Below are 13913 nucleotides of genomic sequence, written 5' to 3'. Positions count from 1 at the left end.
ACCTGCATGGAAGATGTGCTGAAGGAATTATGACTATTTTGTGTGTCTGTCACTTTCAAATTTAGCGGCTGGCAATTCTACTAAAAACCCATATGACCTTATCTTCCCAAAATATATCCTTTTAAATGCTAATTAATTTTAGAACTACATTTGCATTCAATTAACAACCTAAAAGTAGCTAAAAAGAATGGTAAGCAATAGTGTAGTACCTGTTCCATCAATGGCTATGTCCTGAAGATGGGGTAATTTTTTCTGCTTTCCTTCCATTTGCTAGCTATACATATTACCAATGTGTGTCAGAAAATTGTAACAATGTAGTTCAGACAGACAACCACAGAAAAATGAGGACCAACAGAAAGGTAACCAACTACAAGAAATGAGAGCAAAAATGCAAACATTTCTAATTTCTAAATGTTAAAGTCAGGATAAAGATGCATATTTTAAGCAAACATGACAAAAATAGGAAATAAAAGTCATTACTAATAAAAAGGGAACTATTTGTCCAGAACAAAAGAATATATATTCTAAATATTAATCTTAGAATATGACATTTATAGCCATGACTCAGGCTAAACTTTGCCCTGAAAGTGGATATTGTTTCAAATATCATGATCAATAAGGGAGAATGTAAGAATCCATTTAGAAAGAAGTAAGGCCCCTTCAGCATATAAATAATCACAAACAGAAAGTAGAAAAGGCAGAGTCAAAATTTTCATGTAACAATCCCTGCCACTTTAACAGAGAAATATATCATCTAACAGAATAATTTTCAACTCTATAGGATTGTTTTTCTGCATGTAAAAGGTGAACTTTGTACTCCTTTTTCCAGTACCAAAAGTGTATGTGGGAAGCTGTTATTCACTTCCACCACCTCCATGATCCTGCAGCTTTAAACTCGCAAAACTGATAGTCAAAATGGGAACTTTAATCTGGTTGCTTTTAAAGCTTATGTAGCCATTTGTATTGTTAGTAATAACAGCTGGTATGATCACTGATGCTTCATCTCAAAGCCTCGATATTTCACTGTAATTTTAATCCAAAACCTCCAGGCTTCTTAGCTGTCAAAGGATATAGTGATATGAATTGCATCTAATATTCCACTGACATCTGTCAAACTCTTCAAGCACAGAATATTTTTGCCTGTGAAAACTATCAAGGAGAAAAAGCCCAGCTCATAATCAGCAGTAATTTGGCAATAGCCCAAAAGCTTTTTCAGTACAAAAATGAAATGAATTTGTGCCTTTTCAAATGATGGCAGTAATGTATTTTTTAAAGAAAAGAAAGCAACACCAACAAATGGTGAAAACTGGTCTAAAAGGAAAAATATGTCCAGAACTTAAAAACTCCATGATGCTGAAGACATTGCCACCTGAAAACTTCTTTTTTTCCAGAATTATTACAAGACTTACTCATCACAGATTGACTGTGCTCAGAAAAAGTTGAAAGCATATGATACAGAAGAAAAAGACCAGTTATGTTATAGATGTGTAAAAGAGATTTATCAAGATAACCATTGCAGTAATAAGACATTCAAGAAAATAAAATGGTGGATTGAGCCAAAACAACCGCAATAATATTAATATCAGTTAAACTATATCAATATATTGTAATTCTAAAAAGTTTCAAATAAGGTAGCTGATTGACTTTTTGCAATAACTCAATTCTATTTTCCCCAGGACTTGAATAGTGGAAGTTTTAAGGGAATGCCAAAGGACAATCTCTTAAAAATAATGATGTTTCTTGATTGCAGTGACTCTAGAACTTTAGTTCATGCATGCCTGGAAGGAAACAAACCCCTTCAATTCATCTACTTCTGTACAGAATAGGGCATTCTACTGAAGAGAGGCCAGACAAATATCAGTATCTTGGGGGATGTCTGCATTTGTTTCACAGCTGCAGTTTTAAGATTTCTTTGTCATTTTGCCCCTTTTCTTCTTCTAATGTTGCATCTCATTCTATACTCAAATCAATGAAATCACATTTCAGCCCTAATTTAGTCTCTTGTGTCTGAATCCATGCTATTTGCAACTGTATCTTTCATTTATCACTAGTTTTACAAGATCATCAATTTTCCTCACATTCTGTAATTTAAAAATCAAAATAAATTTTACACAAATGTGAGCAGGTGGGTCCACTGAGCCAGGGATTGTATCACTTAGTTTTTTGCTGGTATCACTAAAGGAAAAATAATGCTCCCATATGGCCTGTCACTGACCTAGTGCAATCCAGAAACATCATTCCTTGAAAGTTAGCTATTATTCAGGCACAATCCTTATCATGCCAGCAACTTCCATAATAGCACCATAACCTTCTAGCTTTAATCAGTATTCATGTCCACCAATTTCATTTTCTTGCTGGTCCTGCACAGCCACCATTGCTCACTACATCATACCTACAACTTCAGAGAGAGTTTACAGAGCATTTCAGAATCTCTCTCAGCCCACACACTTGGGTTACTGTCACATACAGACATGAGGTATGCAGAACTAAGAGCTATAAGAGCTTCTCTGTAGATACATGTGTCAGCATATCTATACAAAAACTAACAGCATACTTACCTGATAAACCCACCACCACCACCACCAAAACAAACAAACAAACAAAACCCATCCCAACAACTTTTTTTTTCAATGGTGTTAGAGAAAGACAGCACCTCAAACTCAGTAGTTAGCATCCAGATTTAAAAGAATTTCTCATTTTGCTTGAGAATACTCTGTGGAGTGCGGAAAAAAACCACACGGGAATGATTTCTGTGAGGCTGTGTGGGGCTTCACTGCTTTAATCCCTAGAAATTTTCCTCTAATTTTTCAGTCTATGTTGCTTCTGCTGTTTGAGTGGCCATAGCATCACAGACTGATACTGGGTATATATTCTGCATTTGTTCTTGTGGCAAGGTCACTTTATATCTTAAAAACTTTTTTTTTTTTCCTCCATGATGCATTTAAAAGACAACAGAATTATCTTTTTAATCTTTATTATGCTGGAGTAAATATGCTCAATTCCCCCAAACTGCTTCATTCTTCTTCACAGTATTCTGTCCTTCCACTTACCTATTTATACATTTGGCAACATTTAAGTTTGTCTCAAGTCTTGGTGTGTTAGTAACCCAAGAGTTCTGCATTTCCCTGTTTCTAAAGCAACTGAGAATTTGATGATTATTCACTAAAAAAAAAAAAAAAAATTGTTAAATTCCCTTAATGGCAGTAACTTTCACATGATTTTCAGGGAGGCTGAAACTGAGACCTTAGCATATTCCTTGCTAAGGTGGCAGCAATTTCCCATCATCTGGAGAAGAATTCCCACTCTTTAGAGTCCGTCTTTAGTTCACTGACTTACAGACTACTTTTCATGTTATTTAGTCAGTCATGACTTCTCATTAGCTTACTTCCATTGAAACAATTCTGATGGTAACTGAGACAATTTAAAATTGTTGCTTGCTAATCATAAAAGTCACAAGTCTCTGCCCACTAGAACAGATGTCAGAAAGAGATATAGCAACAGCAAGCAGTTTCCTTCTCTCCCTGAAGAGAGATGATTCTTCTTTAAAGACTTGTTATCCCATGCTTTTAATCAGGGAACCGTAAAATCTGAGACTGGTTTGCTCTTCAAAATATTTCTGTAGAGCTTCAGAATTGAACACTTCAATTGCCGGGAGCACTGCTAGTAGTGCTGGGAACAGCTAGATGATAACGAAAGCATATGGAGGATTTTTGTTTGGGGTTTTTTGGTTTTTTTTTTTTTTACAGAATGTTTTCATTAGCAAATGATGACAACAGAAAATTAGATGCTCCTCAGATGACTAATTTGCTGAAACCCTAATGGTAATAATGGGGGCTACAGCCCATCCAGAGCCCCGACTTGCCAGTATTTGCCTTGAAGACAGTAAGTAAACTGGGGGCCTAGAAGCTGCAGGAGCTTAGGAAAAAGACATAGGCTCCCAGCCAGCATACTCAGTGGGCTCATATCACAGCTCTCAGGCTTTCTGGGGAGGACCAAAGCATTCTATATCTTTAGAGATCTTTTTTAAAACAGAATAGCATTTTTCTGTGCTTAATTTCATAATTAAGAAAGCTAAGTACCAGAAAAATGTGCTGCTTTTCATCACATGGACTTTTAGACTGCACAGAGAAAAAGATATCAGCTCATACTACCAAACCCAAAATGATATGGTTATTGTAAAACATTTCCTGTTCTTTTCTATGACAAAACCCCCACCTCGCATTGTGCAGTCCCCATATAAAACCAACTCAGCTTTCAGCATTACTTCCTCCTCCTTTTCAAGAAATTATTGATTCTACTCAGAAGATCTTTTGCAATGGGTTCAGTGCTATTATTCTTCCATCTGCCTCTGGTAGGTCAAGATGATAGAAAACAAAGTATCTGCTCCTGTATATTTAGAGACTCCATGGTGGAAAAATATTCATCTTATGAAACTTCAGGCTCCTAATATTTCAAGAAGGTCAAGCAGCTATGTTTCTGGAAGAAGATTTTTGACTGAGTCAAAACCACTTGAGTGTTGGGGTTTTTTTAACACTGAAGCCATGGGAAAGAAAAGGTATTAAGAAAGTATAGGTATTGCTGTGTTAACCAAAGAAGTGGCCTTATTTGCCAAATTAAACCTCACTGTATGTACACCATAAAATCTAGGCATTGTCCCATAGAAACCAATGCCACTAGGATTTTTTTTTTTTTGAGATCTGAGAAGAAACCATTTTAAATAACAAGCAGCTCTCTAAATATTCCTTAAACTTATTAAAGCTTCAAATAGGAAAGCAAAGTAGTTGGCATATTTCAGCGGCAGTAAAAACGGTAATAGTTCCATGTAGGAAGACAGAACTCAGTTGTGGAAATGAGCTGCGAAAGAAAATTTTTATTTAGACCATATCTTCCTAGTTCAGAACACAAAAAACATTTGGAGTTAAAGAGAGTTGGATCTTAATGAAACGAAGCAGCGTATCTCTCTCATCTGATGGAGATGATGCAGTTTATACTGTTCAGATAGGCTGAAGGCCTGAAGAAAGGCAAACTGATTGAAACTCCACTATACCCACAGCTAAGATTTGTTGTCTTTCAGAAATACCAAGATATCTCACACTTTTATAGCTCTATCTTCTCTGTTTTCTCAGATCAGGTAGTTGTAAAGAGCAATGAAATCTTCTCAAGTTGTTTCTTCTCCAGCCTGAACAGGCACACAAGCTCTCCACTGGTTCATCACTTTACCCAAGGCTCCATCCAGGCTTTGCACAGAACATAGCCTTAAGGTAGGGCATCTCATACTGCCATCTTGTTAGACCCTAAGGTCTTGTGTACACAACTGGGCTCAGAGTTAAGGAGTTGCATCACATTTGTTACAGTAGGAAGGGAAGGCTGAACCCAGGACAGTGGGCCAGACATGCTGAACTTTCTATGATTTGCCCCTTCTTTGGTGAAAGAATCCCGAAGTTATGATTTGCTGTCATTCATTTCAAATATACGTGTACCATAGTAATTCTGGGGAAGTATTAATATCTTTTCATTAGAGATCAAGGGGAGTGCATATGTAAGCAAATGGAAAAGTTTCCGTAGAACTGATTCCAGTGCTGTTGAAATATTGTTTAAATGGTTTGATTTGACTATTAATCATATCATAGTCATTATTAATCCTACTCATTAGAAATTAAAATCTTTAATGTGAACTATTTATCTAACAAACTGTCAAACTGATCCTAGAAAGCTAGAGATTTCTATGTGTGTTTTAAAATTTAAATTACTAAACAAACAAATCTCTGCAAATCCCTATTTTCATGTACATATGAAAGTTTGCAATTCTTGGTACAAAACTCACATAATTCATCACCTTACACACTTTTAACTTACTTCCTCCACATTTCCTGAATTTTTTTTCACTGTGTTTGACTTCGATTGCACACCACGCAATGTTTATATGATCATATTAATGTATCATTAAAAAATGCACAGTTTCACATATGTCACTAAACAAACAGAAACTTTATCATTAAAAATCATTCTCATTCTTTAAAAAAAACATCAGATAAAATATACCCTAGGACACATACATGTACAATTGCAATTTCAATAAGAAAACACTGCACTTTCATAGTGCAGTGTTCAGTGACTCAAAAGTAACTACCTGTCATTATGTATCATGATGCCCAAGCCTTGTTCTCAACTTCACTCATTCATTATACCATGTAGCTGTTCAAACCACAGACTGCTTGCCATTCAGCTTTACAATATCCTGAGGTTTTAGCTGGTATTTACCTCTTATTTGCAATGGCATGATAATTATTAGTTTAGTAAGTGCCTATAGCAAAACTTGGTAAAAAAAAAGAAGAATGTTTCACATCTTTACTTAATAACATCCCATAGGTATTTTTTACTCAGTTTTACAAGTTCAGCTGAAAATCTCCGGTCTTTAGACCACCTGCATGCAATCAAAGACAAATAATGGAAGAGCTCTGTAACACCCCCAACACCTCCCAAAGTATATTAAAAAAAACCAACAAACCAACCCTACCAAAACCCCCCCAAAACTAAACCTCAAAGTCTAAAGTTCTTGTTTACAACAAATTCTCTTAAGCTAAATATTTCTATCTGGTGTTTTAAGTTAATTCATCTGAGGAAGACTTTGATCTGTAACTTGATTTCTTCAAGCTAGAGATGTGGTACCAATTGCTTACCTGACTCACACGCAAATGTCTTTGACGTCTCATCATGAAAGATAATTGCCACTGCATGCTTCTTTGTCTCTCGAGGCAATCTAGTTATGTTTTTGATATTGTGCAGCTCAGTTACCTTAAAATGAAGAAAAGTATTTAAAGCCAGTGTATGAATAGTACAAATAAAACTATTAACCATAACTACTCAATTTTTACTATAATCTCCCCCCCAAGGTAATTTACAAGTCTTTTAATTGATAAAAAAACATAATTGTTAGAGTCTGAAGTTGCAAAACTTTCTATAAAATGTAATATTAAAAAGTGAAAGATCTACTTCTCTAATAAAGTTCTACTTGGAGACACAGTTATCACAATGACATCTAGACAGCCTTGTGATTATTCTGTAATATATTTTTCAATTTCTTTATTTGTACAACTTTAATCAGTTTCAGAATTTGCATCAAATAAATTACCTAATATAGGAACATTGGTGTTTTATTGGTTAAGGGAAGTAACTTAATTAAGCCAATTACTACATTTGTAAGGTTGCCTCTGGTTCTGTCACTGTGCACCACTGAAAAGAGCCTGCCTCTGTCTTTTCTAAACTGTTCAGGTATAGACAATATACCCATTAATGAGTACACAACGAATAAACCTTCTCATCTCCAGGCTTAAAAGTCTCAGCACTCTCAGCCTTTCCTCACAGGAAAGATCCTCCTGTCCCCTCGTCATCTTTGTGACCCTTCACTGGACTCTTTCCAGTATATCCATGTGTCTCTTGTACTGGGCAGCCCAGAGCTAAACCCAGCACTTTAAGGTGTGGCCTCACCAGTGCTGACTAGAGGGGAAGGATCACCTCCCTCGACCTGCCGGCAACACTTCTCCTAATGCAGCCCAGGATACCATTAGCTTTCTTTGCAGGAAGAGCACATTGCTGGCTCGCGTATATCAAACCAGTTTCAAGCTGGAGAAGTTTTAGTTTTATCTGTTGGGCAAGTCAACAGGTTGACAGAAAAAACCCCCCACCAGTTAACATCTCAGAAACATTAGTTGATGCTAAAAATGAGAGGGGCCATACTAACAAATAAGGTCCCTAGTATTTCTATTGTTTATCTAATTTTTAATATCAAATACAAATATGAATTTTTGCTTCAATGTTTCTCTTTTGAAATTGTACAGTATGTTTCCCTCCAGAATCAGAGCAGAAAGACAGAGGCAACAGTAATGATACTGTGAAAGTCTATCCTCCCACTGATAGGGAGAACTGAAGTTAATCAAATTCCGAATTCTGGGTTTGATGCCAATGAAGCATGAGTCATTTCTCTACTGCTGAACATTTGCAATTAAAGAATAAACACCTGAGAGTTTATATTATTTTGTTTGAAGGAAAAATGAACTCCGCCTTGGCAACCAGACTGTTTTATCTCAGTGATTTTTAAAAGCGTGGTTTAATTTGTTGTTGTTGTTGTTTTCAATAAATAAATAATCCTTTCTAAAGGCAAAAAAGGTGTCAAAGCTACTGAAAAGATAGAAAAAAAAATTCCTACAAAAGTTGCAACTTCTTCAACACAATTTCGACCAACTCTTTGCAAACCTTAAGAAGGTTTTAAAGACTAATCAAATTGAAAATTTATCAAAAAGAAGCCCCTTTTTAATGAGTAGTGCATTAGGCAAATCTACTTTTTTAAGCAATGAATGTTACACCAAAATTTGCTCCCTGTGCTATCATAACAGACTTATTGACAAAATACAGTCTAGTTCATTGAAAATATTGCTGTTCTTCACAACACCACAATAGTCTGGAACTACCTAGAGCATTCATAACTGGGAAAATTTAATGTGCTATTACACGTGTAAGAGTCTTACTTAGACTTCCCACAAAAAGAGATGGAAATATTCCCATCGTGGGATTATACTTTGCCTAAAACTTTGGCACTATTAAAACCAACCCAAACCAACAAAAACTTTGAAAATCAGTTTTCCTATTTCCACGCATTTGTATCCTTCTAGAACAAAATGAATTTCATAACAAATAAAATACCTGTTCAGTGAGTAATCTTACAAACAGATTTCTTGCCTACCCTTACCCTTTACTATTTCTTCCTGTAGGCTAAATAGATCACAGAATCACAGAATTGTTAGGGTTGGAAGGGACCTCTGGAGATCATCTACTCTAACGCCCTTCCAAGGCAGGGCCACCTAGAGCAGGTTACACAGGAATGCATCCAGGTGGGTTTTGAATGTCTCCAGAAAGGGAGACCTCACAACCTCCCTGGGCAGCCTGTTCCATTGCTCTGCCACCCTCAATGTAAAGTTCTTCCTCATGTTGAAACTTTCTGTGTTTTAATTTACAGCCACTGCTCCTTGTCCTGTTGCTGGACACTACTAAATAGACTCTGGCACCATCCTCCTGACACCCGCATTTGAGATCCTTTTGTGTTAAACTAATATTATGTAGTTTACAAATTTTCACTAATGTTAGTATGTTAACATAGGTTTTCTTTTCTCTGCTAGATATTGGTGCTACCATTTAGTGCAGTACTCCATATGGTGCTTAGTATGGTACATGTTAGGGACTTTTAGCACCTGGTCCATTTCTCAGTTCTCCTACTCCTCATCAATAATTCCTGCCTCATATGTCCATCACTCAGCAGCCCACATATACATTTCCTTGCCTTTTTTTTTTTCTCTAGTTGGTTTCTTGATTTTTCTTTTCCTGTATCAGTCCCCAATATCATTTTACTTGTTTCTGGAATAACAGTTGAACACTAATTGAAGAAAATATATAGAATAGTTACTTGTATATAACTTTTCTTTGCCAAGCTTTTTTGATACCACTTTTTTCTGTATCTAACAGTTTCTTTCTTTTTTGGGGAGGTTGGGCGTGACATAGCTGTATCAGAAAAATCCAACTCCTTTACTTCTGGTTAATATTTGATGAAAGGACATAATCCTGAAGGGCTACAAGGTAGGACTGGTGAAGGTAGTATCACACTCCTGCAAAATTAAACTAGAGTAGGCTTGCACCTAAATCTCAAGGCTAGCCATCAGTGTTGGTTTCTGTAACTTGCTTCCTCTCATAGGCAGGAATTTGGACCCCCTCAAAGGTTCCACATCAGCACAGCTGACAAGAAATTCACTTGATCTGCACACAATTTTTGGGCATGCAGGGTCTGATTGTAACCAAAATCCAAAACTTCTTTACAGAGGTACATCAAGCACTGAACAAAATACAAATGACCCTATAGTTAGTTTTCTGCCGCTGTTGCTTCAGAGCACTTCAGAACCATCAAAATATTGCTTCAAGTAATGCAATGCACTTCCTCTCATCCTTTGTTTTTCTTTATCTTGGTCTGCAGATAAGCATAAAACTTTAATTTGTTTTGTGTTGGTATAACATCTCATCTAAAAGGAGCATCACTTTAGGAGTGTCTACTTTCTTCTTTTAACTAAAGTTTATATAGAAATAATAAAATAAATAATCATCAACACCTTGTAAGTTCTGTCTAGACACATCCGAGTGGACCAACCATTAAAAGAAGAAAAAGAAAAGAAAAAAAAAAAGGCAAAAAACCCCCACAACTGTCTGCTTCTCTATATTATGACTGTTTTAAAACAGTTTCTAATGTTTTTTTCAAAAGAAAACAAATAAGTAAAATATAGAGCAATGCATCAACCTTAAGAGCAAGAGAAAAAGTTGGAAAGGACTCCTCTGAAGGAATGAACAGGTAACAGATCTCTTGTTATATGATCAAAAGATGAGAGGATCAGAGGAAAAAGACAGTTTATGACCTCACTTAGGAAAAAAAAAAAAAAATTGTTTCCTTGAAGATTTTCCTTATCCTACATCTTATGATAATCATTTGTATCCTAAGAGGTTCACAGGAACCTGGAGTCACTTTTCGGCATGAAGATCCTAAATTTGATGCTAATACCAAATAGCTTCAATTCCTTGCTCCCTGCAAAATGCTCAACCATTGCCTGATGCCAGAGGACTGAGTTACAAGAAATACTAAAGGATTGGTCTATATTAGTTTTAGCGCATTTCTGTATCAACAGACTAGGAAATATCTGAAAAACATCTTGATAGATTCCAGAACTCTAACTCCACTTCTTCCTAGCTAAAACAACCATCTTTTAATTTCAGTAAAGTCATGCAGCAGATTGCTAGTAAATAAAACTCCTAGTGCAGGAAAAATACTAACATAAGATAGTCTGTGGTGGCCGGTAGCAAATACACTAAATCCAAGCAAGATGCACAGGGAGAGACTGATAATCAAAGAAATTATTCAGGATTGTTATATGGAAAATGAAACCTTTGAACAGTGAACCCAGCCTTTGAAATGGACAGTCACCTCTGGCCAGCCAGAAGAGATCAGATAATAGATTGCTAGTAACAAAGTTCCGGTCTCTCTAAAAATGCTTTAGCCCTTACCCGTCTTGACATTTCAGAATTCTCCCACACTGGCTATAACAACTCATCCATGTTAAGAGCTTATTTTCACATGGGAAAAACACCCACATTTTTTCTGTCTGGGAGTCTGTGACACATATTACAGCAATCTATAGTCTTCTTTTTGAAAGTGCATTTGTTACCTAGGTAAATTTCAGGAAACAATTGCAAGATCACATTTTCATTATGGTAGCAAAATATTTTATATGACAAAACAGTCACTGTCAACACAACTTAAGATACCTACCTTTTTAAATGTTTGAGGATTTTTGTTGGTTTTTGCTTTTCTTTTTGGCATCTTAATTATGCTCCTAGATGCGAAAGGCTATTAAATTATAAAGCACACTTAATTTAGATAAAGGCTCAGATTAACTGGGATCCATTGCTTCTTAACAGTCAATGTAATTTGATATTTTTCTAATTACTTTCTTTGGAGCTACATTTAGTATTTTTAGTATTTTAAGTATTTTATGAGCAATTCAGTGCACGCTTTCTCTTGAATACATCATGCTTCATCACTGACCTGCACCAGACATTTATTTGCTTACTGTACTAAAAATATGTTCTAGTCAGGGAGCTGAACATCTAGGAAATGCACTGTCTACTTCTGGGTGACATGGGCATGTAAATACTATATGTATATAACACATTTAGGGCTCTGGTGCTCAAACTGTATGTTTAAATAGATTGGATAACTTCTACAATTATAAAAATATTTCTTCTAAATCACATATTATGTTTGCATCACTACAAAAAATATAATTCCATAGTACATAGGAAAGGAGGTCCAAAAAAGATAAAACCCCCCAAAAATCACGCATAAAATCTCAAGTGCTCCATTCTGGGTTATATCCTGCCTGAATTCTTCCAAACACATGCCTCCCATATGAAATGGTGAGGCAAATGATTCTGTGATTCCATCTACTGAATGTTATTTCCACTGTGCAGAGTCCTGGAAATTGCTTGGGCAGAGGAAAAGGTCTGAATTTACATAAATGGATTTCTGTTTTGCATTGCACACTATCTTCCTATCATTTAATTTCTATCTAGCAAAAATAGGAGAGCTACAAAATGTAATTGTTCATCCTCTTATTTCTTAATAATGGCCCACATACTACCATCTGTTGTGTAATACCACACAAGCAGTAATGTAACAGAGCAAAAGCCAACACAGTGGCAAGGATCAGGAACTCTAGTGAGTGATGCCCAGACAGCAGAGAACCACCTCAAACCAGAAACTGCATGGCAATAGTAAGAGAGGGATATAAGAAGCAAGAGCTATGCTAACTATTATAGCAAGAAAAGGGCAAAGGAGACACCAATATGCTGGCTGAAGGCTGCTGCAAAAGGAGAAAATGAGATGCTGGCCCACTGCAGATGAAAGGAGTACAGAGAGGAGTAACTCAAAGAAATAAAACCTCTCTCTTCAGCTCAGTTTTCGGTCATGCTATCTGCAGTTAACGGCAGCTCCTTTTACCTAGTTAAATCCAATTGCCACAGAGTAGAAGCTTTGGTACAGTTTCAGACAGAGCTGAATGTGATTTTGGCTCCTAAAAAAAAGGCAGCATGCTGCCTGAAAAACATAGACCTTTGGGACCGGTGAAATGGCTACATCAACAGAAGCACAGCCAGTAAATCATGGGAAGTGACTTTTCTTCTTTACTCAGCACTCACTAGATCACATCTACAACACTGTGTCCAGTTTCAGCACCCCAATGCAATTGATAAACCAGAGTGAATTCAGCAGAGGGCCCCCGGACTGCCAGAGCTGGACCACCAACCCTGTGGGGAGAAGTTGAGGGACGGTGGCTGCTCCAGCCTGCAGCAGGGAGTGCTTTGAGGGCACCTAACAGCAGCCCTCCCCCTCCCCTTGTCTTCACGGAGGTTATCAAGGAGAAAGACAGGCTCTTCTGTCTGTGCCTACTGAGAGGAAGAGGGACAACAGGCATAAACTAAGACAAGAGATGTTCAGGCTGCATGTGAGAAGCAATGTTTTCACCATGAAGACAGCCTAGCAGTGGGACAGGCTGCCCAGAGAGGCTCTGCAGTCTCCATCCCTGGAGGTTTCAAAGACCCAACTAGACAAAGTTGAGCAACCATGTCTGATCTCAGAGCTGGCTGTACTGTGAGCAGGAGTTGGACAAGATACCTCTTGAGGTCAATTCACATATGAATTAACCTGTGAGTCTAGGAAAGGGATGCTAACAGATCTGTAAGGCTATTCGAACCTCTATGGGTTTGGGAAAACCCATATGAGATGAGGCATTCAGAGTATTTAAATTGAAATATATTTTCCTGACTTCAGCATATTCTGCATAATGACACACATGGCAATCACACATGACACACATGACAACAAGAGGGCGGAGCTGGAGAGGGACTCTTCATCAGGGACTGTAATGATAGGATAAGGGGTAATGGGTTTAAACTTCAACAGGAGAAGTTCAGGTTAGATATAAGCAAGAAGTTCTTTACTGTGAGGGTGGTGAGGCACTGGAATAGCTTGCCTAAAGAAGTGGTAAATGCTCCATCCCTGGCGGTGTTCAATACCAGGTTGGACAGAGCCTTGGGCAACATCTTCTAGGGTGAGGGGTCCCTGCCCACGGAAAGGGGGTTGGAACTAGATGATCTTAAGGTCCTGTCCAACCCTAACCATTCTATGATTCATTCTATGACTAGGGACACAACAGACAGAAAAACAAGATGAGGTAAAAATGTTCTGCGAGGCAGAAAAAAAAAATACACCTATTTCATGAAAGAATAGCAAAACTTAAAACACAAGATTACAAGAAGAACATAAT

At 37.1% G+C, this 13913-nt stretch overlaps 1 protein-coding gene across 1 annotated transcript in view; it reads right to left on the bottom strand.

The window, feature by feature from the left end:
- Positions 1-13913, bottom strand: part of DOK6 (docking protein 6) — a 236143-nt gene that overhangs the window by 118360 nt on the left and 103870 nt on the right. Inside the window, 1 exon segment of the mRNA XM_030494069.1 lies at positions 6681-6795. Within this exon segment, the coding sequence (XP_030349929.1) occupies positions 6681-6795 (115 nt within the window).

This window comes from Strigops habroptila, chromosome 1 (genome assembly GCF_004027225.2).
Source record: "Strigops habroptila isolate Jane chromosome 1, bStrHab1.2.pri, whole genome shotgun sequence".
Lineage (NCBI taxonomy): Eukaryota > Metazoa > Chordata > Aves > Psittaciformes > Psittacidae > Strigops > Strigops habroptila.
The sequence above is the reverse complement of the archived record's forward strand: the minus strand, read 5'-3'. Positions and strand labels throughout refer to the sequence as shown.